Raw genomic sequence first — 27969 nt, 5'->3', positions numbered from 1 at the left:
CAGAAATATACATTGTATTGCTCACCATTATTTATTTACCTTTTACTTGGACTGGCATAACTGCAGACATATCCTCACCAGCAAACAGTACCAATGCGGATGGCATCATATTAGTGTCAAATTGCACAATAAGATGTTTTCGGCAAATGCTTGCAATTTCACTATTTCTGTTTCACTTAAGCCCCCTGCACACGGGCGGAAATTCTGCAGCAGGATTTCTCGCAGAATTTCCGCCTGTGGAAGCTGCCATAGGATTGCATTAAAAAACGCAATCCAATCTCGATGTCTACCTTCACCAACCAATATAGACCACCCCCACAAGAATGGCGGAGAAAAACCCAGGTCTTCCACTACTGGTCCTCTATTTTACCCAGACAGGAATGACTCAGATGGAGGCAATGTGTAAATTCTGCCCCACACACCCAGGCATTCTCTTCCACTTCTATAACATGCTGAATAAATCACTACAAGACTCTAAACTCCCCTTCATGTTACAGTGGGAATCTGATCTACACTCACCCCTATCAATAGAAAGATGGCACCACTGCTGTGAGAGCATAAGTAAGAACAGCTGGCAAGTCTCCCTGACAGAGACATCCTTGAAGGTTCTGCACAAAGCATACCTAGTACCAGAAAGAATAAACTCAATCTACCCGGAGACACCCAGCCAGTGCTTCCAGGGATGTAATGAGGTAGGCTCACGGCTCCACATGTGGTGAAAATGCCCAGTGGCGCAAGCCTTCTGGAAAAGCGTCTCCCACCTTATAGCCACAGTGAGCGGCACCTTCTTTAGACCCAATCCTTTTGTGCTACTGCTGGGAGACAAGCCAGCTGGAATGCGGAACGCCCCCTTTAAGCTTCTACAATATATCACAATGGCAGTACAAATCCTTATAGCGCAACAGTGGCGCAAACGACACTTCCTTACGAACGGCTAGAAAACCGCATCAACAAAACCCTCTTAAACGAGAGGCTCATCGCCATACGTCAGGACATGGTCGAGCAATTTGAAAAGGTGTGGAAACCATGGTTAACATACATTAACCCTTTCCAATCCAATTATTTTGAATAATTGGGTGCAACACACATCATGCAACCAAAGATTTCACTATTGCATCCTAATTCAAGTGAATGCGGTTGCACTGCGACTGACCATCAGATTTGACTTTCCTGTTCCAATACGAATCATTTAAATGTAGAGAGCAATAGTGTGATCTTTGGATGTGAGATGTGTTTCACGGCCAAAGTAACCATATAGCCATAGCCTAAAAGTTATCATTTTTGAGTTGAATGTGGCTTGCGAGCATCACTCAAAGTGGAACATGAATCATAAGGTAGAAAAGGTAGGAGACCTCTGTTTTATTGCCTGATGTTGATTATGCTTGGTTGTGCTAAAAGTTCACTGAGGAAAGCAAACTGTACTACCACGTTTTGTTTACAGACTGTATCCATTTCAGATATTTTACTGTAAATGGATATTACATTTCAATGGAATTTAAAAATCTGGGTTGACCTCCACTAGAGTTATTGATACTAGAGTGCACAAATGAAGGGCCATAACGAAGAACAGCATATCTTCTTACACTAAAATCCATGTGCTAAAAATATCCATGAAAAGCCAGCAGAAGTACTGCAATTGTCAAATAGTTATGTAGTATTAGTGCATGTAGTATGTATGCAACCGTTGCAAGAAAAAGTAAGTGAACCCTTTGAATTACCTTAATTTTTGCCTCAATGCAAATTATTTATTATTAATATAAAGTGGTCTGTTTATGATCTAAATCACAATTGTAGACAAATACAATCTAACTAATAACACACAAATGTGTTCAATGAAAAACATGAAAGGAACAACTGTTTGAGTAAACATCGACAGTGCAGGGAGAAAAGCAAAATGAACCCTTGAATTAGATAACCTGTAAATCCTCCTTCAGCGACAATCACCTCCACTAAATGCTTCATGTAGCTGCAAATAAGATTTGCACAATGTTACAGAGGAATTGTGTACCATACCTTCCTGCAAATGTTCATCAATATTTCTGGGATGTTTTTTTTTTTTACAGCCATCTTCTTCAGGTCTAGCCACAGCATTCTAATAGGGTTAAGGTCAAAACTATGATTTGGCCATTTCAAAATACAAATCTTTTTAAACCATTCTATAGTTGATCTACTTGTGTACTTTGGGTCATTCTGCTGTTGCATCCCCTAATGCTTTTTTACCCTTGTTGTGGCCAAAAAAAAATTACGGTCATGGACTGCTGCCTTTATATTCTCGGGTAAAATGTTTTGATATACCTTAGAATTCATTACATGAACACCTCCTTGTTCAGTGTTTTTCTAATAGAGGACACAGGGGCAATGGTTTGGGGAGTTTGTGGAGTCTTCTGTGAGTCTTTTTCTGTTACCCTTGGGTTCTTACTCACCTCTTTCAGAATTGCGTGTTGCGTTCTTTCAATGATCTTAATAGGACAACCAGTCCTAGGGAGAGTAGCAGCAATCTTGAATTTTCTGTATTTATAGATAATTTGTCCAACCATGAATGGATGTAAAATCACAGAGGTGAGAGAAAAAAAACATACAAAGACATAACTCACAGAAAAAGAAGCCAAATACGCACCACCTGATAAACTGCAGGGCAGGCTCCATCACCATATACCCTAGTAGCATGTAGAAAGCCAGATTGCAAAGTGGTGGAGCAAAATATTCATGTGCAGACTAATGTGCAGTCACTCAACTCAACCCAGATTAGGGGAGGGGTGACTGCAGACAACATAGTGTATACTTGTGAACTGATACCAAGGATGCCAGCCACTGATAAGTGCGCCACACCATACAGGAATACAACCCCTACTGGCAAAGCAGTAGATTGCCTTGTATCACCACAGTGAGCCACACTGACAGAACATCCCGCAGCATCTATAGCACACTTCATGCAAAAAAACACTGATAACTGTGGGTGTTACTTTGCATTTTGGTCAAAACACGTAAACTGACAGGCCACGGCAAGGCCATCAAGCGTATATCAGAACCTATGCTATCTCACTAATAGCTAAATAAAATCACAGAGATGAGAGAAAATGAATGTAGGTACACCCAGGTCTATAGCAATGCTTTTGTGCCTTTTTCAGCCTCATTTGTCTCTATACCGCATCTTCTAAAACCTTCTGAAAGTTGTTTGCATCAGAGCATTGATCACACCAACCAATTTTTCTTGAGAACAGATTTGTCAGTAATCAGGCTTTATATGCCTTCATTTAATGGACAAAGCACCTATGAAATCCACACTTCCAATTTCATCTCTTTCATTAAAATACTTTTGCCAATTAGCTCTTAGAGAAGTCATTAACACAGAAGTTCACTTACTTTTTCTCCCAGCACTGTGGACGTTTACTCAATGTGCTCAATTAAAGATATGTACAGTACAATTGTTTGTGTGTTAGAAGTTTAATTAGATTGAGTTTGTCTATAATTGTGATTTAAACAAGCGTCAGGCCACATTTTATTGGTAATAAAAGCCAAAATTCAGATAATTTCAAAGAATTCACTTACCTTTTCTTGCAACTGATTGTAGTACAGCCAGAGATGCTATGTCTAATGTGCATATTTTAGGTCTTTTTCCCTACCTACTGGTTTCTGTAAATGTAAACTTTCTCTCTCCATTCTTTCTGAGTACATGGACTCTTTCTAGTATGATGTCAGAGCTGTGATATCTGCTCTGAGCTGATCAGATGCCTCCTCTTCTTCTTCTGCTCCCCCTCAATTCCTCATGTGGTTTTACTGAAACATCAAGTGAGAAGCTGCAGCTACATTTCCCTCTTCCCTCTCTTCTTTAGATTTGATATAATGAGAGGTACAATTTAAGAACAAAACTTTATCTTTATCTTCTAAAGAGAAATAGTTTATAAAGACAAGCACATACAGTAAATTAGAACATTACATTAAAACGACACTACAGGACTGGACAAACAAAGACGGCAGCACCAGCTTCTCTGATTACCTGATGCCTCTGTGTATTAAGGTCCATTTAAACGGGACGAATGTCGGGCAAACGATGCTCGACACTCGTTCACGTGTGTCCTGTCTCCCGTGCTATTGGACGGGAGCTAGTGTCGTTGGCTCGCTCACAAAGCGGCCAGCATAGGGTCAGGGAGGTTGCAAGAGATTTCTCTCCTCGCGCTCCCCTACCCCTCTCCATTGACTTAACATAGCGGCTGTTCAGTACTGAACAGCTGCTATTTGCACTGAGCAATCAACTTATCATCCATTGTTTATGCAGCATAAACGATGGACTATGAGCCGAACACTGATCGTTCAGTATAAATAGCAGACGATCAGTACTGAACGACCGCTATGGTATGTCAATGGAAAGGGGCAGGGAAGCGTGAGAAATCTCCTGCAGCCTCCCCGCTGTGAGCCAGCTATACTAGCTGCTGTGCAGCAGCAAGAGATCGAGTATGTGCAGGGACAAGTGTCGGGCATCACTTGCCCGACATTTGTCGAATCTAAATGGGCCTTTAGTATGCATTGTTATTCTTACACACTACACCTGCTTTAATTGACCAGTGCTACCCAGGTGAGCAGCACTGGCCAGTAGGAGTAACATGAATTGTCTTAGATTACCAATGCATACCATACTAATGCACAATGTCAGAGAAGCCATTCAGCCATATTTGTTTGTCCGGGCCCAGAGTTTAAATATCAATAATTTCACCAAATAAAAGTACTCACAAAGGTGTCTGTCATGACACATGATGTCCAACCAGGCAGCAGTTCTTCAGAGGTTGTCCATACAAATGATCCTCCATACATGTTCCCATGCATACAGTCAAAGCACCTTTCAACTTCATATCCATTATTTAACAACATCCGTAGCATGATTTCATCATTGAGGGCATATTGTATTGCACTTGGAAAATGCGTGTCGTTCACAAGCATGAAGTAGCAGTTGACATTCGCATTATGAACCAGGAGAAGTCTAACAATCTCATGGCTACCAGATCGTGCAGCCACTAAGAGACAGTTCAGTGGGTCTAAATTTGGATTAGCACCAGTTTTTAATAGTGTCTCTGTACATGAAACATCTTTATTGGATACTGCAAAAAACAATGCAGTCATTCTTTTATCATCATAATTTTCAGATAAATGTTCAGCTAACAGGTCGTTGACATCAAAGCCATTCTCAAGGAGTAGTTCGAGGCACTGCACACTTTGACCATCCACTGCAGAATGGATAGGACTTAATCCACTTCTTTTTATTGCATGTCGTGATGTTACAGGAACAAGATACTTTAGTGCACTAAAAGGAAACATAAAATAGAAATAATCATACTTTCCATATTATTTTGTAAGTTAGTGTATCACTGCCATTCTCAGAAGCACAAAGGATGGTCTATAATGCTTCCACAAATGTTATTGGTGCATGGACTAGTAACCCTTTGTGCAGTATTGATGGCTTCTAATGAGTAGCTGCACTTATTTACAGTATATCTGCAGGAATTTCGCTTTAATGGAAATCTGTCACCAAATGCAATGGGTTATGACTAGAGATGAGCGAACCTACTCGTTTCGAGTAATTACTCGATCGAGCACCGCGATTTTCGAGTACTTCACTACTCGGGTGAAAAGATTCGGGGGGTGCCGGGGGGCGGGGGGAGGCGTGGCGGAGCGGGGGGTAGCAGCGGGTAACAGCCCCCCGAATCTTTTCGCCCGAGTACGGAAGTACTCGAAAATCGCGGTGCTCGGGCGAAAAAGGGGCGTGGCCGAGTAGGTTCGCTCATCTCTAGTTATGACAGGGTACCTATTAGATACTTTTTCTATTTCACATCATGGGGTGTGCTATTTCAAAGTGTGCATTGTATGCATGTATGCAACTGGAGGCACCTCTTGGCCTTATTGACAAAGAGGTACCCTGTGATTGCAGACACTATATTTTAGTGACAAAACCAGACTCTTTAGCAAAATAGCAGAAAATACATTTATTGTGCTCAATGCTAACCTGACAAGTGTCACAGAAATGCTCCTCAATACAAGAAAAAAGTATTGACCAGGATCTATTGTTCAGGCTGCTGTTTCAAAGTACGCATTGTATGCAAAAAATGCACTTTTTGTCAGATCGACTGAGATACACCACAATGTTGCAGCTGAAAGCAGGCAAGGAGGTATGATTGCAACCATGTGGTATCTCTTGCCCAATAAGATAGAAAGATGCCTTCAACCAAGCAAATGGATAGATATTAGAGATGAGCGAGCACCAAAATGCTCGGGTGCTCGTTACTCGGGAAGAAATTATCGCGATGCTCGAGGATTCGTTTCGAGTAACGAACCCCATTGAAGTCAATGGGCGACCCGAGCATTTTTGTATATCGCCGATGCTCGCTAAGGTTTCCATTTGTGAAAATCGGGGCAATTCAAAAAAGTGATGGGAATGACACAGCAACGGATAGGGCAGGCGAGGGGCTACATGTTGGGCTGCATCTCAAGTTCCCAGGTCCCACTATTAAGCCACAATAGCGGCAAGAGTGGGCCCCCCCCAACAACTTTTACTTCTGAAAAGCCCTCATTAGCAATGCATACCTTAGCTAAGCACCACACTACCTCCAACAAAGCACAATCACTGCCTGCATGACACTCCGCTGCCACTTCTCCTGGGTTACATGCTGCCCAACCCCCCCCCCCCCCCCCCCCCGCACGACCCAGTGTCCACAGCACACACCAAACTGTCCCTGCGCAGCCTTCAGCTGCCCTCATGCCACGCCACACTCATGTCTATTTATAAGTGCATCTGCCATGAGGAGGAACCGCAGGCACACACTGCAGAGGGTTGGCACGGCTAGGCAGCGACCCTCTTTAAAAGGGGCAGGGCAATAGCCCACAATGCTGTACAGAAGCAATGAGAAATATAATCCTGTGCCACCGCCATCAAGAGCTGCACACGTGGGCATAGCAATGGGGAACCTATGTGACACACACTATTCATTCTGTCAAGGTGTCTGCATGCCCCAGTCAGACCGCGTTTTTTTATAAATAGTCACAGGCAGGTACAACTCCGCAATGGGAATTCCGTGTGGACCCACGGCATGGGTGGCTCCCTGGAACCCACAGGCGGTACATAAATATATCCCATTGCAGTGCCCAACACAGCTGATGTAACGTCAGCTTTTATGCAGGTGGGCAAAAAATTAATTGGATTACACTGTAGGCGAGGGCCCCCAAAAATTGGTGTACCAACAGTACTAATGTACGTCAGAAAAATTGCCCATGCCCAACCAAGAGGGCAGGTGAAACCCATTTATCGCTTTGGTTAATGTGGCTTAATTTGTAACTAGGCCTGGAGGCAGCCCAGTTAAAATAAAAATTGGTTCAGGTGAAAGTTTCAACGCTTTAATGAGCATTGAAACGTATAAAAATTGTTTACAAAAATTATATGACTGAGCCTTGTGGGCCTAAGAAAAATTGCCCGTTCGGCGTGATTACGTCAGGTTTCAGGAGGAGGAGCAGGAGGATGAATATTATACACAGATTGATGAAGCTAAAAGGTCCACGTTTTTGATGGTGATAGAGAACAATGCTTCCATCCGCGGGTGCAGCCTACGTATTGCTTAGGTATCGCTGCTGTCCGCTGGTGAAGAGAAGTTTGGGGAAATCCAGGCTTTGTTCATCTTGATGAGTGTAAGCCTGTCGGCACTGTCGGTTGACAGGCGGGTACGCTTATCTGTGATGATTCCCCCAGCCGCACTAAACACCCTCTCTGACAAGACGCTAGCCGCAGGACAAGCAAGCACCTCCAGGGCATACAGAGCGAGTTCAGGCCACGTGTCCAGCTTCGACACCCAGTAGTTGTAGGGGGCAGAGGCGTCACGGAGGACGGTCGTGCGATCAGCTACGTACTCCCTCACAATCCTTTTACAGTGCTCCCGCTGACTCAGCCTTGACTGGGGAGCGGTGACACAGTCTTGCTGGGGAGCCAGAAAGCTGTCAAAGGCCTTAGAGAGTGTTCCCCATGCTGTGCTGTACATGCTGCCTGATCTCTGCGCCTCCCCTGCTACCTGGCCCTCGGAACTGCGCCTTCGACCACTAGCGCTGTCGGATGGGAATTTTACCATCAGTTTGTCCGCTAGGGTCCTGTGGTATAGCATCACTCTCGAACCCCTTTCTTCTTCGGGTATGAGAGTGGAAAGGTTCTCCTTATACCGTGGGTCGAGCAGTGTGTACACCCAGTAATCCGTAGTGGCCAGAATGTGTGTAACGCGAGGGTCACGAGAAAGGCATCCTAACATGAAGTCAGCCATGTGTGCCAGGGTACCTGTACGCAACACATGGCTGTCCTCACTAGGAAGATCACTTTCAGGATCCTCCTCCTCCTCCTCAGGCCATACACGCTGAAAGGATGACAGGCAAGCAGCATGGGTACCCTCAGCAGTGGGCCAAGCTGTCTCTTCCCCCTCCTCCTCATCCTCCTCATGCTCCTCCTCCTCCTCCTCAACGCGCTGAGATATAGACAGGAGGGTGCTCTGACTATCCAGCGACATACTGTCTTCCCCCGCCTCTGTTTCCGAGCGCAAAGCGTCTGCCTTTATGCTTTGCAGGGAACTTCTCAAGAGGCATAGCAGAGGAATGGTGACGCTAATGATTGCAGCATCGCCGCTCACCATCTGGGTAGACTCCTCAAACTTTCCAAGGACCTGGCAGATGTCTGCCAACCAGGCCCACTCTTCTGTAAAGAATTGAGGAGGCTGACTCCCACTTCGCCGCCCATGTTGGAGTTGGTATTCCACTATAGCTCTACGCTGCTCATAGAGCCTGGCCAACATGTGGAGCATAGAGTTCCACCGTGTGGGCACGTCGCACAGCAGTCGGTGCACTGGCAGATGAAACCAATGTTGCAGGGTGGCAGCGTCCGTGTGGGACTTGCGGAAATGTGCGCAGAGCCGGCGCACCTTTCCGAGCAGGTCTGACAAGCGTGGGTAGCTTTTCAGAAAGCGCTGAACCAACAAATTAAAGACGTGGGCTAGGCATGGCACGTGCGTGAGGCTGCCGAGCTGCAGAGCCGCCACCAGGTTACGGCCGTTGTCACACACGACCATGCCCGGTTGGAGGCTCAGCGGTGCAAGCCAGCGGTCGGTCTGCTCTGTCAGACCCTGCAGCAGTTCGTGGGCCGTGTGCCTCTTATCTCCTAAGCTGAGTAGTTTCAGCACGGCCTGCTGACGCTTGCCCACCGCTGTGCTGCCACGACGCGCGACACCGACTGCTGTTGATGTGCTGCTGCTGACACATCTTGATTGCGAGACAGAGGTTGTGGAGGAGGAGGAGGGTGGTTTAGTGGAAGAAGCATACACCGCCGCAGATACCACCACCGAGCTGGGGCCCGCAATTCTGGGGGTGGGTAGGACGTGAGCGGTTCCAGGCTCTGACTCTGTCCCAGCCTCCACTAAATTCACCCAATGTGCCGTCAGGGAGATATAGTGGCCCTGCCCGCCTGTGCTTGTCCACGTGTCTGTTGTTAAGTGGACCTTGGCAGTAACCGCGTTGGTGAGGGCGCGTACAATGTTGCGGGAGACGTGGTCGTACAGGGCTAGGACGGCACATCGGGAAAAGTAGTGGCGACTGGGAACTGAGTAGCGCGGGGCCGCCGCCATCATACTTTTGCAAGCCTCCGTTTCCACAACCCTATACGGCAGCATCTCCAGGCTGATAAACTTGGCTATGTGCACGTTTAACGCTTGAGCGTGCGGGTGCGTGGCGGCGTACTTGCGCTTGCGCTCCAACACTTCCGCTAGCGACGGCTGGACGGTGCGCTGACAGACATTGGTGGATGGGGCCGAGGACAGCGGAGGTGAGGGTGTGGCTACAGGCCAGGAGACGGTAGTGCCTGTGTCCTGAGAGGGGGGGTTGGATCTCAGTGGCAGGTTGGGGCACAGGGGGAGAGGCAGCGGTGCAAACCGGAGGCGGTGAACGGCCTTCGTCCCACCTTGTGGGGTGCTTGGCCATCATATGTCTGCGCATGCTGGTGGTGGTGGCTCCCCGGCTGATCTTGGCGCGACAAAGGTTGCACACCACAGTGCGTCGGTCGTCTGCACTCTCAGTGAAAAACTGCCAGACCTTTGAGCACCTCGGCCTCTGCAGGGTGGCATGGCGCGAGGGGGCGCTTTGGGAAACAGTTGGTGGATTATTCGGTCTGGCCCTGCCTCTACCCCTGGACACCGCACTGCCTCTTGCAACCTGCCCTGCTGCTGCCCTTGCCTCCCCCTCTGAAGACCTGTCCTCAGTAGGCGTAGCAAACCAGGTGGGGTCAGTCACCTCAACGTCCTGCTGCTCTTCCTCCGAATCCTCTGTGCGCTCCTCCCTCGGACTTACTGCCCTTACTACTACCTCACTGATAGACAACTGTGTCTCATCGTCATCGTCCTCCTCACCCACTGAAAGGTCTTGAGACAGTTGCCGGAAGTCCCCAGCCTCGTCCCCCGGACCCCGGGAACTTTCCAAAGGTTGGGCATCAGTCACGACAAACTCCTCCAGTGGGAGAGGATTCGGAACCCTTGCTGCCCATTCTGGGCAGGGGCCCGGGAACAGTTCCTTGGAGTCTGCCTGCTCCTCAGAATGTGTCATTGTAATGGAGTGAGGAGGCTGGGAGGAAGGAGGAGCAGCAGCCAGAGGATTCAGAGTTGCAGCAGTGGACGGCGCAGAACTCTGGGTGTTCGATAGATTGCTGGATGCACTTTCTGCCATCCACGACAGGACCTGCTCACACTGCTCACTTTCTAATAAAGGTCTACCGCGTGGACCCATTAATTGTGAGATGAATGTGGGGACGCCAGAAACGTGCCTCTCTCCTAATCCCGCAGCAGTCGGCTGCGATACACCTGGATCAGGAGCTCGGCCTGTGCCCACACCCTGACTTGGGCCTCCGCGTCCTCACCCGTGTCCACGTCCTCTAGGCCTACCCCTACCCCTCAGCATGGTGTATTACCAGTAGTGCAGAAACAGAACGCTGTAATTAAATGTGCCGCTTATTGGCCTGTGGTTGGAGGCTGACTTCGCTTACGGAACGCCAGGAAATAATTTTGCGCAAGCCTGCTGTAACACTTAGCTGGCTGCGTATGAATTAGGAGGACAACTACACCCAGCACAGACCCAGTACACTGAGGACAGTCACAGGCAGCCCAAATAGATTTTTTTTCCCAAATGTTTTTGGAAAGGCCCACTGCCTATATTCAATAAATATATGTCTTCTGTCCCTGCCTCACCACTACTGGCCCTGGAGTATGTAAAATAACTGCAGACTGTTGCACTGTGGACAGGAATACAGCGGTGATGTAACAGCCAACACAGAGCCAGGAAATAATTTTGCGCAAGCCTGCTGTAACACTTAGCTGGCTGCGTATGAATTAGGAGGACAACTACACCCAGCACAGACCCAGTACTCTGAGGACAGTCACAGGCAGCCCAAATAGATTTTTTTTCCCAAATGTTTTTGGAAAGGCCCACTGCCTATATTCAATAAATATATGTCTTCTGTCCCTGCCTCACCACCACTACTGGCCCTGGAGTATGTATAATTACTGCAGGGTGCAATGCTCTGCACGGCCGATATACAAAAAAAAAAAAAAGTGCAACACTGCAAAAAGCAGCCTCCACACTACTGCACACGGTTAGATGTGGCCCTAAGAAGGACCGTTGGGGTTCTTGAAGCCTAAAATACTCCTAACACTCTCCCTATAGCAGCTCCGGCACCAACAGCACTTTCCCTCCTCTATGTCAGAATAAATCTGTGCCGAGCCGCGGGAGGGGCCGATTTTTATACTCGGGTGACACCTGATCTCGCCAGCCACTCACTGCAGGGGGGTGGTATAGGGCTTGAACGTCGCAGGGAGGAGTTGTAATGCCTTCCCTGTCTTTCTATTGGCCAGAAAAGCGCGCTAATGTCTCAGAGATGAAAGTGAAAGTAACTCGAACATTGCGTGGTACTCGTCACGAGCATCTCGAACACGCTAATACTCGAACGAGTATCAAGCTCGGACGAGTACGTTCGCTCATCTCTAATAGATATATAATCCTAATGATGTAATTATGCTTAAAGGGGTTGTCCCGCGAAAGCAAGTGGGGGTATACACCTCTGTATGGCCATATTAATGCACTTTGTAATATACATCGTGCATTAAATATGAGCCAAACAGAAGTTATTCACTTACCTGCTCCGTTGCTAGCGTCCTCGTTTCCATGGTGCCGTCTAATTTCAGCGTCTAATCTCCCGATTAGACGCGCTTGCGCAGTCCGGTCTTCTCCCTTCTGAATGGGGCCGCTCGCGCCGGAGAGCTGCTCCTCGTAGCTCCGCCCCGTCACGTGTGCCGATTCCAGCCAATCAGGAGGCTGGAATCGGCAATGGAACGCACAGAGCCCACGGTGCACCATGGGAGAAGACCTGCGGTCCACCGTGGGTGAAGATCCCGGCGGCCATCTTCACAAGGTAAGTAAGAAGTCACCGGAGCGCAGGGATTCGGGTAAGTACTATCCGTTTTTTTTTTTTAAACCCCTGCATCGGGTTTGTCTCGCGCCGAACGGGGGGGGGGGGAGGGGGGGGGGGCTATTGAAAAAAAAAAAAACCCGTTTCGGCGCGGGACAACCCCTTTAACTTTTCACATCTAGGAAGGCTTACCTCCAATTCTAATATAAGAAAACGATGGAATAAAGAACAAAAACTAAGTTTAATAGAAATCTGAGTAATCCATATACAAGATATACTGTATGCTTCTTAAATATGAGTAAAATATAGTAAGTGCCATCTGTTGCCATTTTAGTTTAATATAGGCAATGTATTTTATCATACGCAGGTTCAATTTAATATTTACTTTTTTAGTGCCTTGTTAAAATGTATTTTTTCAGAAAAGTTTAGGTTTTCTGGTTTCTCGCTGTTCACATGAAAGACTATACTATGTATTCTAACAGGGTTGATCTAGTCATGAATATTCATGAGCAAACACTGATTGAGAAACACAGATGAAATTCGGGGGGAATCATAACAGATTATTAAATTTCTGTATGTTATAATTCTAAAATCATTTGTTCAAATACTGAAAAAAAACTTCAAGTACAGATGAAAAACGGTAAAAGAACACTATATTGGTAAAAACAATTTCCTGACATCACTTATCATTTTTTCCTCAACTAATATCAGACTATGCCCCCTTTTTCTAGTGTATAGGTTCCTGAAAAAAAAACTTCCCTCCTGAACTTTATTTACACCTTTAACATATATAAAGGTTTCCATCATGTCCCCTCTCTCACTTTTCTTCTCCAGACTATACAAATTAAAGGAGATGTCCCGCGCCGAAACGGGTTTTTTTTTTTTTAAACCCCCCCCCCCCGTTCGGCGCGAGACAACCCCGATGCAGGGGTTAAAAAAACCACCCGCACAGCGCTTACCTGAATCCCGGCGGTCCGGTGACTTCAATACTTACCGCTGAAGATGGCCGCCGGGATCCTCCGTCTTCGTGGACCGCAGCTCTTCTGTGCGGTCCACTGCCGATTCCAGCCTCCTGATTGGCTGGAATCGGCACGTGACGGGGCGGAGCTACACGGAGCCGCTCTCTGGCACGAGCGGCTCCATAGAAGACTGCTGAAGACCCGGACTGCGCAAGCGCGGCTAATTTGGCCATCGGAGGCCAAAAATTAGTCGGCTCCATGGGAACGAGGACGCTAGCAACGGAGCAGGTAAGTAAAAAACTTTTTATAACTTCTGTATGGCTCATAATTAATGCACAATGTACATTACAAAGTGCATTATTATGGCCATACAGAAGTGTATAGACCCACTTGCTGCCTCGGGACAACCCCTTTAAGTTCTTTACATCTTTCCTGATACATTTTCTTCTTGAGACCTTCCACCATTTTTGTAGTCCGTATTTTTTCAATGTCTTTCTGAAGGTGAGGTCTCCAGAACTGAACACCGTATTCTAGATGTTGTCTCACCAGACCTCTAGATAGCGAGATCACAAGCTCCCTCTTTCTACTGGTTATACTTCTAGCTATGCAGTCTATATGGATTTTTTTTTAGTTTATCAACTTAGTTTCCTGAAATACTCACAGATAATGTCCTCCATAGGCTGCTTTGTGTATAGGAAGATAACCCTCTTTATCTGGCATATTTCCACTAGCGCCATATTCCAAAAGAAGAGCAATGCAATCTGGATTTCCTCCAGCCGCTGCATCAGAGAGAACTGTGGAGCCATCATCTGCTTCTACATTGATATCTCCACCTAGAAGATTATTTTTTAGATGACTAAGTGATTAAAAAAGTGAAAAAAGTAAATTGGATGGAAACTAACAGGAAGGAAACAATATTTTTTAAAACTTTTTTTAAAGAATGGTAATTACTAACCTACTAAATTATACTATGACTACATGAAAATTCTGGCAAGTCTCCTATGTTATTCTCTATCCTATGCTGCCCTCATATAGGGCAGCAGAGAAGACTGGACAGATCCGCTTTAAAAAAAATATCTCTAGACATCTGAACCGCCCCCTGAACTCTTGGTCAATACCTGTAAAAGAGTGCATGGGGTTTGTTGAATAGCATATTTTGCTCACTGATATAGAGGGACCATATGGCCTGCTTTACAAGAAAGGAATCTACAAGCCATCAGTATGATCTCCCTCAGTTAAGCAGCCAAGGGTAGTCGTTCTTATTAAGCAAACTCTTTCACAAAACCAGAAGTGTCAGGAGTAATATTTCAGAATATTGCAAGAACAAACCAAATCAGTCAAGGATTTTTCCACAGTTTTCATTATAACCTGTTATGCTTTCATGTACCTTTATGTATTAGTTGTTCCAATACATCACATTGCCCAAATTCAGCAGCTACTCCTAATGGCGTTACACCGAAACCATCTCTAAGGCTGACATTACCACCATTTTTCAGGAGTAGAGCGATAATATCTTTGCTCCCCTGTTTTGCAGCTTCATGCATGGCTGACCATCTCTTCACACAGGGCTGGTTAATGGTACAGTTGTAACTGATCAACAGGGACACAATGTCATAATGTCCTGTCCGTACAGCTGAAATGGAGAATAATTACACAACAGATTGTGATGTAAACAAGTGATGTGAAACTGAGGCAAAAAACCTTTAACAGTTAAAAGATTTGATAAATCCCCAGATTAATGGAGATTCAGAAAAAGTAAGTATATTAAACCATACCGATAAGAAGAGGAGATTCTCCCCTACGATTCTTGGTGTTCGGCCAGACTCCTTTCTCTAGCAGTGCTTTTACATTTTCACCTAGTCCAGACTTTGCAGCAAGAGTCAGTGGGGTGTCCCCGTCATTTGTCTTCTGTTCACATTGTGTTTTATGTATAGCTGTATAAATGTAATAAATAATATTAAATAGATAATAGATATACAAGTAATTGTGTATAACCCCGCGCCAAAAGTATATGCTAAGTAGCTGCAACCATAAGTAGGCCAGTACCCCAGCCTACCAGGATATATAAAATACAAAAGCAATAATGTGCAAATGGTGCACTAAACAAAAAAGAACAACAATATGCTAATGTAGAAAGCACTCATCAAGCAAAGGTGAGTGGAGGATGGGAGTAGAAGGCAATAACCAGCAGTTTAAGAAAAAAGCACAGAGCACATGTGTGAGACGGAGCCACTCCAGCAGGCAGCGGCTGCATACACAGCAACTGTTGGCTGGGGGTGATGTTACCTAACCTCACTACTGAAGCTAAAGAAAGACCCCAAAACTCTGACGCATATCGAGACCTAAACACTGGTCTCTTCCTCAAGGAAGAAGAGACCAGTGTTTAGGTCTTGATACGCATTAGAATATTTTGGGCTTTTTTGAGCTTCAGTAATGAGGCTAGGTGACGTAGCCCCCAGCCCACATTTTCTGTGTAGGCAGCCACTACCGGCCGGAGTGGCTGCGTCTCACATGTGTGTTCTGTGCTTTTTTCTTAAACTGCTGGTCATTGCTTTCTACTCCTGTCCTCCACTTGCCTTTGCTCAGTCAGTGCTTTCTACATTGGCATATTACTGTTTTTTTTTGGCATACCTTTCAAGTTTAGCACACCGTTTACACATTATTGCTTTTGTAATTTAGATAATAGGTATAGAATTAGGCCATTAAAAGGCTGGGTCAACATTCTACTTTATATCTGTCTCAAGGCTAGTCGAGAAGAATGCACAATTTATTTATTTAAATAAAAGCCCCCATGCACATTAGTGTTCAGTTTTTCAAACCCACTGATTTCGGTGAGGTCAGACGATTGTCTAATGCATATGGGGATCACTCAGCTTTCTCCTGACAGATGATGTCGGTGGAAAGAGGGATCGGAGACGAATTTAAACACTCAATCCTTTTGTTCCCCAAGAAATATGTTACAGCCAGAGCTGTCTAGCTCTGGCTTACTCCCTTTAATATTTGAATGCTCAGTCAAACCAAAGTTCATGTGTATGAAGCAGTCAGGCCGACAGTTGACAATGTATGCGCACCTTGAAGCAACCCTCCAGTTTTGGGACAAAATTCTGTTTCCAGACAAATGAAGCAGGGGGTATATTACCTGCATTTCTTCTTCTCTACTGCCCCTCTATCTGCTGGTTTCGAGCCCTGTGATTGGCCATCCAGATAGCTGTAGAAATTTTCTAACCAACTAATGCATACTTTGCACTGCTCTTTGCTTGCCCAGTGCTGATCACATGAGCAGGTCTGGCCAATCAAGGAGCAGGTATAGTGCATTAGTAGTCTAATTTTACCAATGCATTGTGAAGATCAGGCATTCTGAAGACTGCATTGGTTGTCTTGGATGTCCGAAAACAGGACCTGGAACCGGCGGAACAGAGGGATGGCAGAGAAGTGGAACTGCAGGTAATATTCCCCCCTGTTCCCCTCTGGTCCCAAGACAGAATTTTGTCCCGAAACCAGAGGGTCATTTTAAGAGTCTATATTCCCACAACAATAGGAGGCTCAGCATACTAAAAACAAACTATTCAGACTTATTAAGAGATGTGTGATGGACATCTCAATGCCATATGCCAATTAAACAATTTTAATGTCTGAGCTACATGAATGATCCCTAGTGCCAAAATCATGTTATTATAATCATGAGAAGTAGCATACTGTTCCAAATCCGAGCATGATTATGGATGTACCAAGATATATAACTGGTGAATAGACTATAAGTGTGATAGGACATGTAAATAAAGCTGCTCTTTGGGGTCTGCTTCTGACCTGTTATAAATGTAGTAAATAGCACATTAGACATCAGGACAATGCGGATTATTGTGTATTTTATAGAAACTTACCATCAAGGATGATTTCTGTTATCTGACGGACTGGCTGGGCAACTGCTTCGTGTATTGGAAACCAACCTTTTTCATCAGCTTCATCAAGTGCATACTTATATTGCATATACTTCTGCAGTTCAGTTATTTCCCCTAAGAAGGATACGTTTTAACTTTTTCTCTGCCAAATATAATTTTAATACTGTAACAAGACCATACAAACATTTGTGCAACTTACCTTGTTTTATGGCAAACACAATTTTTCTGTTTATATCACTCGGTGGTACAAATCTGCAAAATATTTCAGTATACATTAAATCTTTATTTATTTTACCATGGAGCTTTATCATCTGTAACAATCAAACTTTTAAAATATTTCCAAAATATTTCACTGCATTCAAATGGTTTTAATACTAGATGTAACAGATATCATAAAAGGGTTGTTCTATCACAGAAAAATTGCCAAGATAAACCACCAATCACTGGCGTAATTATAGGGGCCCAGGAGCCTCAAGGGGCGCATAAGGCCTCCCTTCTCCATATAGGGAGCCCAGTACTATGAATAAAGCATTATAGTTGGGGGCCCTGTTACAGGTTTTACATTGGGGCCCAGTAGCTTTAAGTTACACCTCTGCGTTAAGGGATTAGGAGAAGTTGGGGGTCCCAAGATAAACTTTTGCACCTGGGCCCATGAGCCTTTAGTTACACTCCTGCCACCAATGTCTGATTAGTGGAGTTCTGGCTGCTGTGACCACTGCTGATCATGACAGTAATGTGATGCTAATAAAGTGAATACTAGGGGTTCAGTTTAGATATTAGGGAATGTGTGATATTTTTGGCAGTACAATACCCCAAAGTTATAAACACCAGTCAGAAATAAAACATTAAAAAGTATTTCAGATTTATAATTTTATTTTGCCAAAATAGATTTGACTTCATCCGTATTTTTCTCTGGCATGCAAGAAAAAAAAATTAGGCCAGAGTCTTTTATTTTAGAATTGCAATGACTACCATTCAAGAAGTTGGACCAGAATAGGGCATGCTGCAATTTTTCTACAATCTATGTAAAAAATGCATGTCTGAATGTCTGACTGTAAAGAATCAATGTGCTGTCTGTTTACAGTCAGTTGCAAATACAGGCAGCACATGGATGAGAAAATCACTCATCTGAATAACCTCTTAATGTACTTCAGTGGTATTTTGTACATAGGCAAGGGTCTTTATGTGAAGTCCACAGAAAAAGATATTGAAGCATGCTCCAGCAGAAGCCACATTTACACCAGATTTTCCCATAGAAGCACCAAGATTTTGTATTTGTGCATCATATTGCAAGCGGAGCTGCAAAACAGTTCTTTTCTAATGCAAACTGGTAATGGATTGAAAAACATGAGGACAAACTGCATGAAAACTGCAGATTGTCCTCATTTTGTGACCTCAAGTCCTCAAATTGTCCTGAAGTGTAGACTGAGCCTTGCAGTGCTGGCAGAGTTCTAACTTAAAGCTTCTGGGCCCCAGTGCAAAATCTGTAACAGGGCCCCTAACTATAGAGAGACCTTATGGGCCTCCTAGGGCTCCTGGGCTACGTTTCGAAGCATACTAGATTCTTGATCACAACTTTCTGGACGTGACGATACTACTCTTTAAAAACACGTATGGTCCAATCACCTACATCATTGTTTTCTGATGTGTGAATATAGGTCGGAAGCTGATAATATGTAGCAGTTCTCTAGTTTGACTCATAGAGACGGGCTTTTGGGCGTGGAACCCCCTCCATGATGTCCATATTCCCTAATATAGCACATGGAACGTGGTTGATTAAACCCCTTCAATTAGCAGAGAAATTCACCTGTAAAGACCTGTAAATTATTATCTATTATCCACTTTTCCGCACCATGTTCTACTATATGCAATACATTAAAAGAATGATCCACAAAACAATAATCCACTAATCCATAACAACCTCTAATATAACTGGATTTAAGCGTGTTTGTTTGTACAACAATAAGCTTAAACCAGGATGTTCTTCTTCTAATTTTATCTTGACAAAACAATTCCAGTCATTTGGCACGTACAAACCGGCTTCTAAACCTGAGACAATTCTGTGTAAACCATTTGGTCATCAGACATTATTGGTCTATGACAAAGAATTCCTACCAGGCCTGCATTTTTTACTGAGCTCTAGAAGCTTAAGTGCTTGACTATGTCTGAAGTGCTGGTACAAAGGCTTGTTCTAGTAGGTTAAAGGGAGAGTTCTCATCATCATAGGAAGTAGAAGAGCTGATCACAGCAACCAATCAATTACAGAAGACTTGTGAATGAGCAAATCTTGGTTATCAGTACCACAACAAGGTATTAGGACTCCAGCAAACACTAATATAGAGCTGCTCCCATCACTCTAGACCTCATTGGATGAGCAAGAAGACCCCATGCTCTAGTATGTGATCTGGCGTTATATAACCCTTAAGGACAAGGCAGCTGGGGGCTTGTTTTATAAGATGTTACAAAGCAGTTGTACATTACAAGCTGATACTGTAGCTGCTAGTGATGTGTGAAGCTCACCATACCATAAATGTATACTAAAGTGCATTAAAGCACTAATCTCTTTGCAGCATAGATAGGCCTACAAGTAACATTTCAATTATTTTCAAGCATATTGTCAATGTTCGAATTGAATGGTGATTTTCTCTAAAGCTGCCCATACACACTCAACAACAGCTGTTTTCCCCCAGCTGCCCCATACACAGCCAAACAGCTCTGGGAAATAAAAGGACCGGCGTTGCAAGTCATCATCTGTTGGAGGATATTGAGCTGCCCACATACATATCACAAAGTTGTCTGACCCTGCTATTATCAGCAGGTTTGGACAATTAAAGTCTACTGTGTAGGGGACCCTAATTGAATTAACACACAATTAATTTTAGTATTTTCTGGTGCTTTATATTGTGGTATGCTGCTGCTGTGTATATGGGGCCAAACTGCTAGCACTTTGTATAGGAGTGAGGCCGCTTTCACACGGCCAAGAATATTGCGCAAGATTTGTGTGTTGCGAGGTGCTCCAATTTTGCATGAATATCAACCCTTTTCCTTTGCATGGGGTCATATACAGGAGTGATTTCTTCCCGCATTGTGGTATGGGACAAATACGCAACATGTCCTATCTTTGGGCGTTCTCTCGGAACGCCTTGCCCATTCTTTCAATGGGGCATGAAAAAAACATTGCACAGAGTGCGAGTTGCACGCAAGTGCGACGTGAGGTGTCCCAATTCCTGAAGAATCGCTACTTCCCTTAAGTGATGGGAAGTGTTCCTAACAAAAAAACGCCTCGCATCCACGGGAATATCGCATGTGCACAAGCCCGATATTGGGCCGAATTTTTATGGCCCGATATCGCACTTGCCCATGTGAAATTAGCCTTACTGGTGTTTTACTGCATGGCACTAAATTCATACACAATTACACAAATATTTGTACACATTTTAGTCTCTTTTGTATCTACTGTGCAAGAATTTTAAACCCTGGAAAAGGACCAGAGAAAATACATGCAATTGACACCTCTATTACAATGCAGAAGTATCCTGCAACGTGAGACACTCTAATGCACTCTTTTTCAGTCACCATTGGGGATGGATGTCACCCAATAAAGATTAGAGGACCATATTAGGATGCGTCCTTCACAAAAAGATGAAAGGAGGATGATCGTTCCATCAAGGTAAGTGGTTTACGGAACACCTCCAATGGTGACGTACATTCGGGCTCCTATTGTGTCTCATCAACAAGGATCAAAATTATTAGAGGTGAAATGACAAGAGGCCACCAGGCCTATGTCTTCTTAGTACACAAACCCTCTTAAATAAGAGATAAAATCTGGTTCTTGACCAGGTAACTGCCCTATCTGGATAATAGCAGCGGGCTAAAGATGCTGAAACAGTAGGACACCAGCAGCAGCCTATGATAGGTCCTTGTCCGTGATGAAAAAAGAACTGTATATAGTTTCGTTTAGAAAGGACAAACCACAAGCAAAGCTTCTGCTGATGCCCCCCGAGAAAAAATACACAAGTGGCTGATAGATTATCAACCACAGGTTATCAATCAATGAAGAATCAAATTCTGCTAGAAATAACCAGAGAACCACCATTAAGGTACTGATGCGTTCTCATGCAGAATATAGCTTCAATAACCATTCAGGACGAGATTCAGAAAAACCTTCTGAGAGAATTATTAATGCAGAAATGGTTCGTACTGGTTCAACGCGTTTCTGTCATACACAGACTCATCAGGAACCGTAATCTATGATGGTGTCATCAGACACGACATTGTCCTTGGTAGTTATAACATTTCTCTAATCTATGATACAAAGGTGCCATACACTGAAAATAATGCTGTTATCAGGCAATGAATATGAAACCCTGAACTTCCCTAAGTAGTTAAGTCCTCCTAGATGAGAAAAGGAGGAATTCGCTCCTCTAGATAAACCTAACCAGATTAAAACGGGACACTAAAATAGAAGGTAACGCGTCCCAAATAACCCAAAAATTGATTAAACCCCTAAAAAAGGGGAGTTTTGGGATAGAAATGACAAACTGGGAACAATATCCACAGAAAACCAGCAACCCCACGATATGTGGAGAAAGCTTCTAACAAAAAGGTAAACCCTAATCCGGTAGGAGACAGAGCAAAAAGTTGGAAGAAAAGAGTGAGAACAGCAGCTCCTGTCTTGATGGTAGACAGGAGGGAAATGATGACTGCACAGGAGTTGTGTGTCTTAAATGAGGAAAGGAGGCTAACGCCCCACTTGGGGGCACGTCCCTGTAAGCCAATGAGTGACCATCCATAATAAAAAAAAAAAAAAAAAAGGAAAACCACCCCCTTGCAATGTTGTGGACAGGGCGGGGGCCTGCTGACGTGAGAGGGTTAACTGTTAACCTTCATATTAATGGAGGCCACTGTTCTCATGTGTATTACTAATTGAAATGCTATGTTCTGCTTAGCCACACTTATTAATAATCATCCATATGCTTACTAACATCATCTACTGCTGCTGTGCATCTTCTATCGTATAGTCATAAGCACCGAATAACGAACGAGCATATCTCTCCGGTCTCCATGACTACGGACTGCTGTTTGTTTACCTACTAGCCACAAGCACATGTGCCATCCTGCGGCTTAACCCCTCCCTCTCACGTCAGCAGGCCCCCGCCCTGTCCACAACATTGCAAGGGGGTGGTTTTCCTTTTTTTTTTTTTTTATTATGGATGGTCACTCATTGGCTTACAGGGACGTGCCCCCAAGTGGGGCGTTAGCCTCCTTTCCTCATTTAAGACACACAACTCCTGTGCAGTCATCATTTCCCTCCTGTCTACCATCAAGACAGGAGCTGCTGTTCTCACTCTTTTCTTCCAACTTTTTGCTCTGTCTCCTACCGGATTAGGGTTTACCTTTTTGTTAGAAGCTTTCTCCACATATCGTGGGGTTGCTGGTTTTCTGTGGATATTGTTCCCAGTTTGTCATTTCTATCCCAAAACTCCCCTTTTTTAGGGGTTTAATCAATTTTTGGGTTATTTGGGACGCGTTATCTTCTATTTTAGTGTCCCGTTTTAATCTGGTTAGGTTTATCTAGAGGAGCGAATTCCTCCTTTTCTCATCTAGGAGGAGTTAACTACTTAGGGAAGTTCAGGGTTTCATATTCATTGCCTGATAACAGCATTATTTTCAGTGTATGGCACCTTTGTATCATAGATTAGAGAAACGTTATAACTACCAAGGACAATTTCGTGTTTGATGACACCATCATAGATTACGGTTCCTGATGAGTCTGTGTATGACAGAAACGCGTTGAACCAGTACGAACCATTTCTGCATTAATAATTCTCTCAGAAGGTTTTTCTGAATCTCGTCCTGAATGGTTATTGAAGCTATATTCTGCATGAGAACGCATCAGTACCTTAATGGTGGTTCTCTGGTTATTTCTAGCAGAATTTGATTCTTCATTGATTGATAACCTGTGGTTGATAATCTATCAGCCACTTGTGTATTTTTTCTCGGGGGGCATCAGCAGAAGCTTTGCTTGTGGTTTGTCCATTCTAAACGAAACTATATACAGTTCTTTTTTCATCACGGACAAGGACCTATCATAGGCTGCTGCTGGTGTCCTACTGTTTCAGCATCTTTAGCCCGGTGCTATTATCCAGATAGGGCAGTTACCTGGTCAAGAACCAGATTTTATCTCTTATTTAAGAGGGTTTGTGTACTAAGAAGACATAGGCCTGGTGGCCTCTTGTCATTTCACCTCTAATAATTTTGATCCTTGTTGATGAGACACAATAGGAGCCCGAATGTACGTCACCATTGGAGGTGTTCCGTAAACCACTTACCTTGATGGAACGATCATCCTCCTTTCATCTTTTTGTGAAGGACGCATCCTAATATGGTCCTCTAATCTTTATTGGGTGACATCCATCCCCAATGGTGACTGAAAAAGAGTGCATTAGAGTGTCTCACGTTGCAGGATACTTCTGCATTGTAATAGAGGTGTCAATTGCATGTATTTTCTCTGGTCCTTTTCCAGGGTTTAAAATTCTTGCTCTGTGTTTGTTAGTTCCAGTTTGTCTGTTTTTTTTTTGTTTTTGTTTTTGTTTTTTTTTGTGAGGCCCAATCATTTTATATTTATTAATTAATAAAAGTTATATTTTAAGGGATATACCCAGTGAATATTTTGAGAAAGCCTTTCTTCTATATCCCTCTGCCTCTGTGAATTATACTTTTGTATCTACTGCTTTCAGAGGTTGGAGTTGGTTAGCATACTGTGTCCTAATCTACCAGCAACCCTTTTGATTCTCTGGACCTCACAGCTATGGCAGGCACCTTACACACAGAAATAGTCCAACAGGGAATCGGTGACCTTGGTAGCTGCATTATACATCAGCAGAAGTGACTGTGCCTCCTGCTCAAGGCATCTCTTTGTGCTGCTGATGTTGAATATGGCATCCACAAGTCTCCAGCTCGCTGTAGTACTGCTGGTTATAAATACTTTGCAGTGCAGGGAGGAATTGAACTTTTTTCTCAACATTATTACGTACAATGCTCTGAAACATTATTCACTCTCCCTAACACCTATTGCAGATTTATCTCACTGAATGGCCTCTGAAACAAAATATAATATTGAAAAATATTGCACAATAAAGACTTTATCCAACATCCATATCACACGTAAAAAAGGTACTGTCCTCTTAAACTTACATGTACCTAACATTTCAGATGACTTTTACAGAATAAGCTGTCATGCATGTGTATGTAAGGAATAAAACTATTTTTGAGCCTCATACGACTTGAATCTTTCCCCTTTTTCTGACTCTACAGCATGCAAGGCTGATTCTCATTTCTTTCATAACTACTAGGAGGGGCCTGGCTGTTGTGCTGTGTTCTAGAGCTTGTGCAGAGAACTGACAGAACTGCAAATTCTGCACTGCACTGTAACACACACAGAGACATTATCATGTAAGACAGTGTACAGCAAGACTCAGCAGTGTACATGTGAGTAAATAGCAGCACATAATTTACCATTAGCTCCAGTATGCAAGTCTATGTGTGTCTCTCCCTCTTTCTTTCAATCCCTACCCTTTGCTTTCATAGACGTCAAAGAGCAGAATAGCTTAGCCCCTCCTCCACTTCTTGTTCTGCCATCAGCCTGTCCTTGTTAAGTTACTTGACAGCAGGCAGTGGCCAGCAAGTTAGGTGAAAGGGAAATCCTTAGCGGACAGCACTCTAGAATAATTTTTCAGCATAAAAAACAGCCATTTAGGTACCTATATACTCAAGTATTAGCTGACCCAAGAATAAGCCGAGTCAATAAGTTTTACCACAAAAAACTGGTAAAACTTATTGACTCCAGAATAAGCCTAGCTATACTCGAGTATATACTAGGTAAAAAAAATGCAATACTCACCTCCCAGCCGCGTCTGTGTTCCCGACACAATGGTCTCCCCGGTGGTGCAGCAGGCTGCTTGAGAATTCTCCCCACTGTCATCTCCCTGCACGGCTTTGAATTCCCCCGCCATCAGTGCTGTGTAAGTAAGCGCTGTGATTGGATCAAGCGCCAGCCAATCACAGCCGGCGCTCGATAAACCAATCACAGCGCTTACCTACACAGCGCTGATGGCTGGGGAATTTAAAGCTGATCAGGGAGATGACAGTGGGGAGAATTCTCAAGCAGCCTGCCGCGCCGCCGGGGAGACCATTGCGCCAGGGACACAGACGTAGGCTGGGAGATGAGTATTACGGGTTTTTTGTTGTTGTTTTTTTACCTCACTCGAGTATAAGCCAAGGGGGGCTTTTTCAGCATAAAAAAATGTGCTGAAAAACTAGGCTTATACTTGAGTATATAGGGTAAATAAATGGTAGTTTTGCTAGTTATCCCACTGACTATCATATAAAAGTTAGTGGCCATTTAATCACTACTTGTCTTTCTGTATCAGCAACAATATTTAGTAAAAATATATGATTCAATTTCAGTCTTTTACGTACCCATTTAAGCTCACTAGACACTAAACTTTTAGACAGCGTTACAACCAGAGTGAATGAAAGAAAATAATCTTGGAACTTAAAGTCTATGGACAGTTTTGCAAAGATTGTCTTTTCATTTGTCCAATACATACAAAAGGAAAAAATGAAGAAACTCTGCAAATAGTCCTCTTCACTATATCCTGCTATTTTCTGTCAACAGTTCCTATGCAGACCTATGTGTCTCAATGGTAACCGACAACAAAATAAATCTAGTTCAGTTTCATCCTCTCTTCCATCTTTCCACTACTTGTTCATGACATATATTTAAGTAGATTAGCAAGCAGTAGGGAACAGATAGAGGGAGTATGACTGACTGCAGGATCGGACTATGCAAGATTCGTTTGGTACCATGGAGATGTATAGATCTGCATAGCAGCTACTGACATAAAAAGGTGGACACATATGGTGAACAATTTATCAAATGACACAGCTATCCAGAGAGCTTTACCATATTTCTATGTAATTCTTTATGCTGGATCATTATATATTAAATACGTGTAATACAAAGCAGTGCCATTGAAATCAGTAGCCTTTTCATTGGAGATATGAGCTATACAGCATATCTCTAAAACCTATGTAAATCGTCTTTGCATCCTTCATGAGGAAATTGCTAGCTCATCTTTCCTAATGTCAACTATTTGCTATGGTCCAATATTCTGCTAGAACATCTCATGTATTGCTCTGAGTCTTCTCCATTTCTACAAGAGCACTTTTTCTTTCTTACGCCTACTCATTGAAGTGAATCTGATAGTGAAATGTACATGCCAGCCTTTAATCCTACAGCTCAGATTCAGGGACAGATCTCTAATTGACCTCTAGCAAGTTTATGCCAGCCAACTTATCACTTTAAGTTATACTAAAATAGAGCTTCACCTTCTCATATTCTTCACCAAACATGAATCCATCATTCGTTTCCACAAGTTACAGTACAGAGAAGCTGCTTATATTTTTTTGACCCAGCAAGAATTCTACTTGCAAGTTTTTGTCATACTAATTTCTTTATATCATTATAACATGAAACTTTCCAGCTAGTTACTTTGCTATGAAAATAGGGCTACCAAGTCATCTGCAGCTTCGCAGCCAGGGTGCCATCTGTAACAGGTAGTGGGACATGGGTGACGTTCTTCTATTAGCATGGTCCACATGGCTATGACTTCAACTCTGCTGTTTGCCTTTTACCTGTTGCTGCAAAAGGTCCCTGTAACATTGTCTGTTGGAAAAAAACCTCACTGGGGCCTTCCTCTCCACTCTGATGTAACATCTCTATGGTGTATGGACTGATTGGGTGACAGGGAGGTGTGTCTCCTATTTGGCCAATCAGCCATGGTGTAAATATATTTAACCCGGTCACACCCATTCCTGGGTGTGGGTCATTCTGTAGTCCAGCTGGTTGTGTGAGGATGTGTGCTGTGCTGCTCTCTGTCTGGGTCCAGTCTGGTATGTGAATCTAGCTCTGTGTTGTGTCAGATGGGTGTAGTCTACATGTTGGTGTTTGAGGCGAAACTCAGAGCCTAGTCCAGTGCTTCACTGGTTACAGATTGGAATTTTTGTTTGTGTTGTTGGTTCCCCTCCATACCATAGGTATGCAGACGCCTGATTCCCCTCCGTTCGTAGGTGTGTGGACCCCTGAATCAAACTCCGTTTGTAGGTGTGTGGCCTGAAATGCCCTCCTATGTCCGTAGGGGTGCGGACGCCTGAAACCCCCTCCTCCATCCGTAGTGGTGTGGGGGAAGCATGCAACACCTGTATATTGAGTACCTATGGGGTTTATCTTACATCTCTTTAAAGAACTAGACAGATGTAAGATAAACCCCATAGGTACTCAATATACAGATGTCCTCTTTCCTACTTTCAATCTAGGGTCAGAATAGGACCTTAGGAACGACATGCAGTGCCATTCTTGTCATTACGATCCCCCTGCTTGTAGACAGGGTCCTCTCCCTCATAAGTTGCTAGGGATAACTTTCCCTTTTATGTTTCTTGGTGTGGTCCTTTTTGGACCATTATGTCTTCATGTGAACACCTTTTTTAGTTTGTTTGTGTGGGCAAGGCGGATAAGTCCTGCAAGAATGTAAAGGTGCCCTTCTGTTTACTGGAACAACTCAAAACCTTTATCATTTCAGTGATTAAA

The 27969-nt window shown here is 43.9% G+C and overlaps 1 protein-coding gene across 1 annotated transcript in view; it reads right to left on the bottom strand.

Moving 5' to 3' along the window:
• ASB15 (ankyrin repeat and SOCS box containing 15) overlaps positions 1 to 27969 on the bottom strand; it is an 81097-nt gene that overhangs the window by 12833 nt on the left and 40295 nt on the right. The window contains exons 3-8 of the mRNA XM_066589890.1: positions 17518 to 17570; positions 17301 to 17432; positions 15195 to 15353; positions 14807 to 15052; positions 14081 to 14252; positions 4729 to 5296 (exon numbers count right to left, since the gene is read on the bottom strand). Of these exons, the coding sequence (XP_066445987.1) occupies positions 4729 to 5296; positions 14081 to 14252; positions 14807 to 15052; positions 15195 to 15353; positions 17301 to 17432; positions 17518 to 17570 (1330 nt within the window). The remainder of the gene's footprint in view (positions 1 to 4728; positions 5297 to 14080; positions 14253 to 14806; positions 15053 to 15194; positions 15354 to 17300; positions 17433 to 17517; positions 17571 to 27969) is intronic.

The sequence above is a fragment of the Eleutherodactylus coqui genome, chromosome 2 (assembly GCF_035609145.1).
Source record: "Eleutherodactylus coqui strain aEleCoq1 chromosome 2, aEleCoq1.hap1, whole genome shotgun sequence".
Taxonomy (NCBI): Eukaryota; Metazoa; Chordata; class Amphibia; order Anura; family Eleutherodactylidae; genus Eleutherodactylus; species Eleutherodactylus coqui.
The sequence above is the reverse complement of the archived record's forward strand: the minus strand, read 5'-3'. Positions and strand labels throughout refer to the sequence as shown.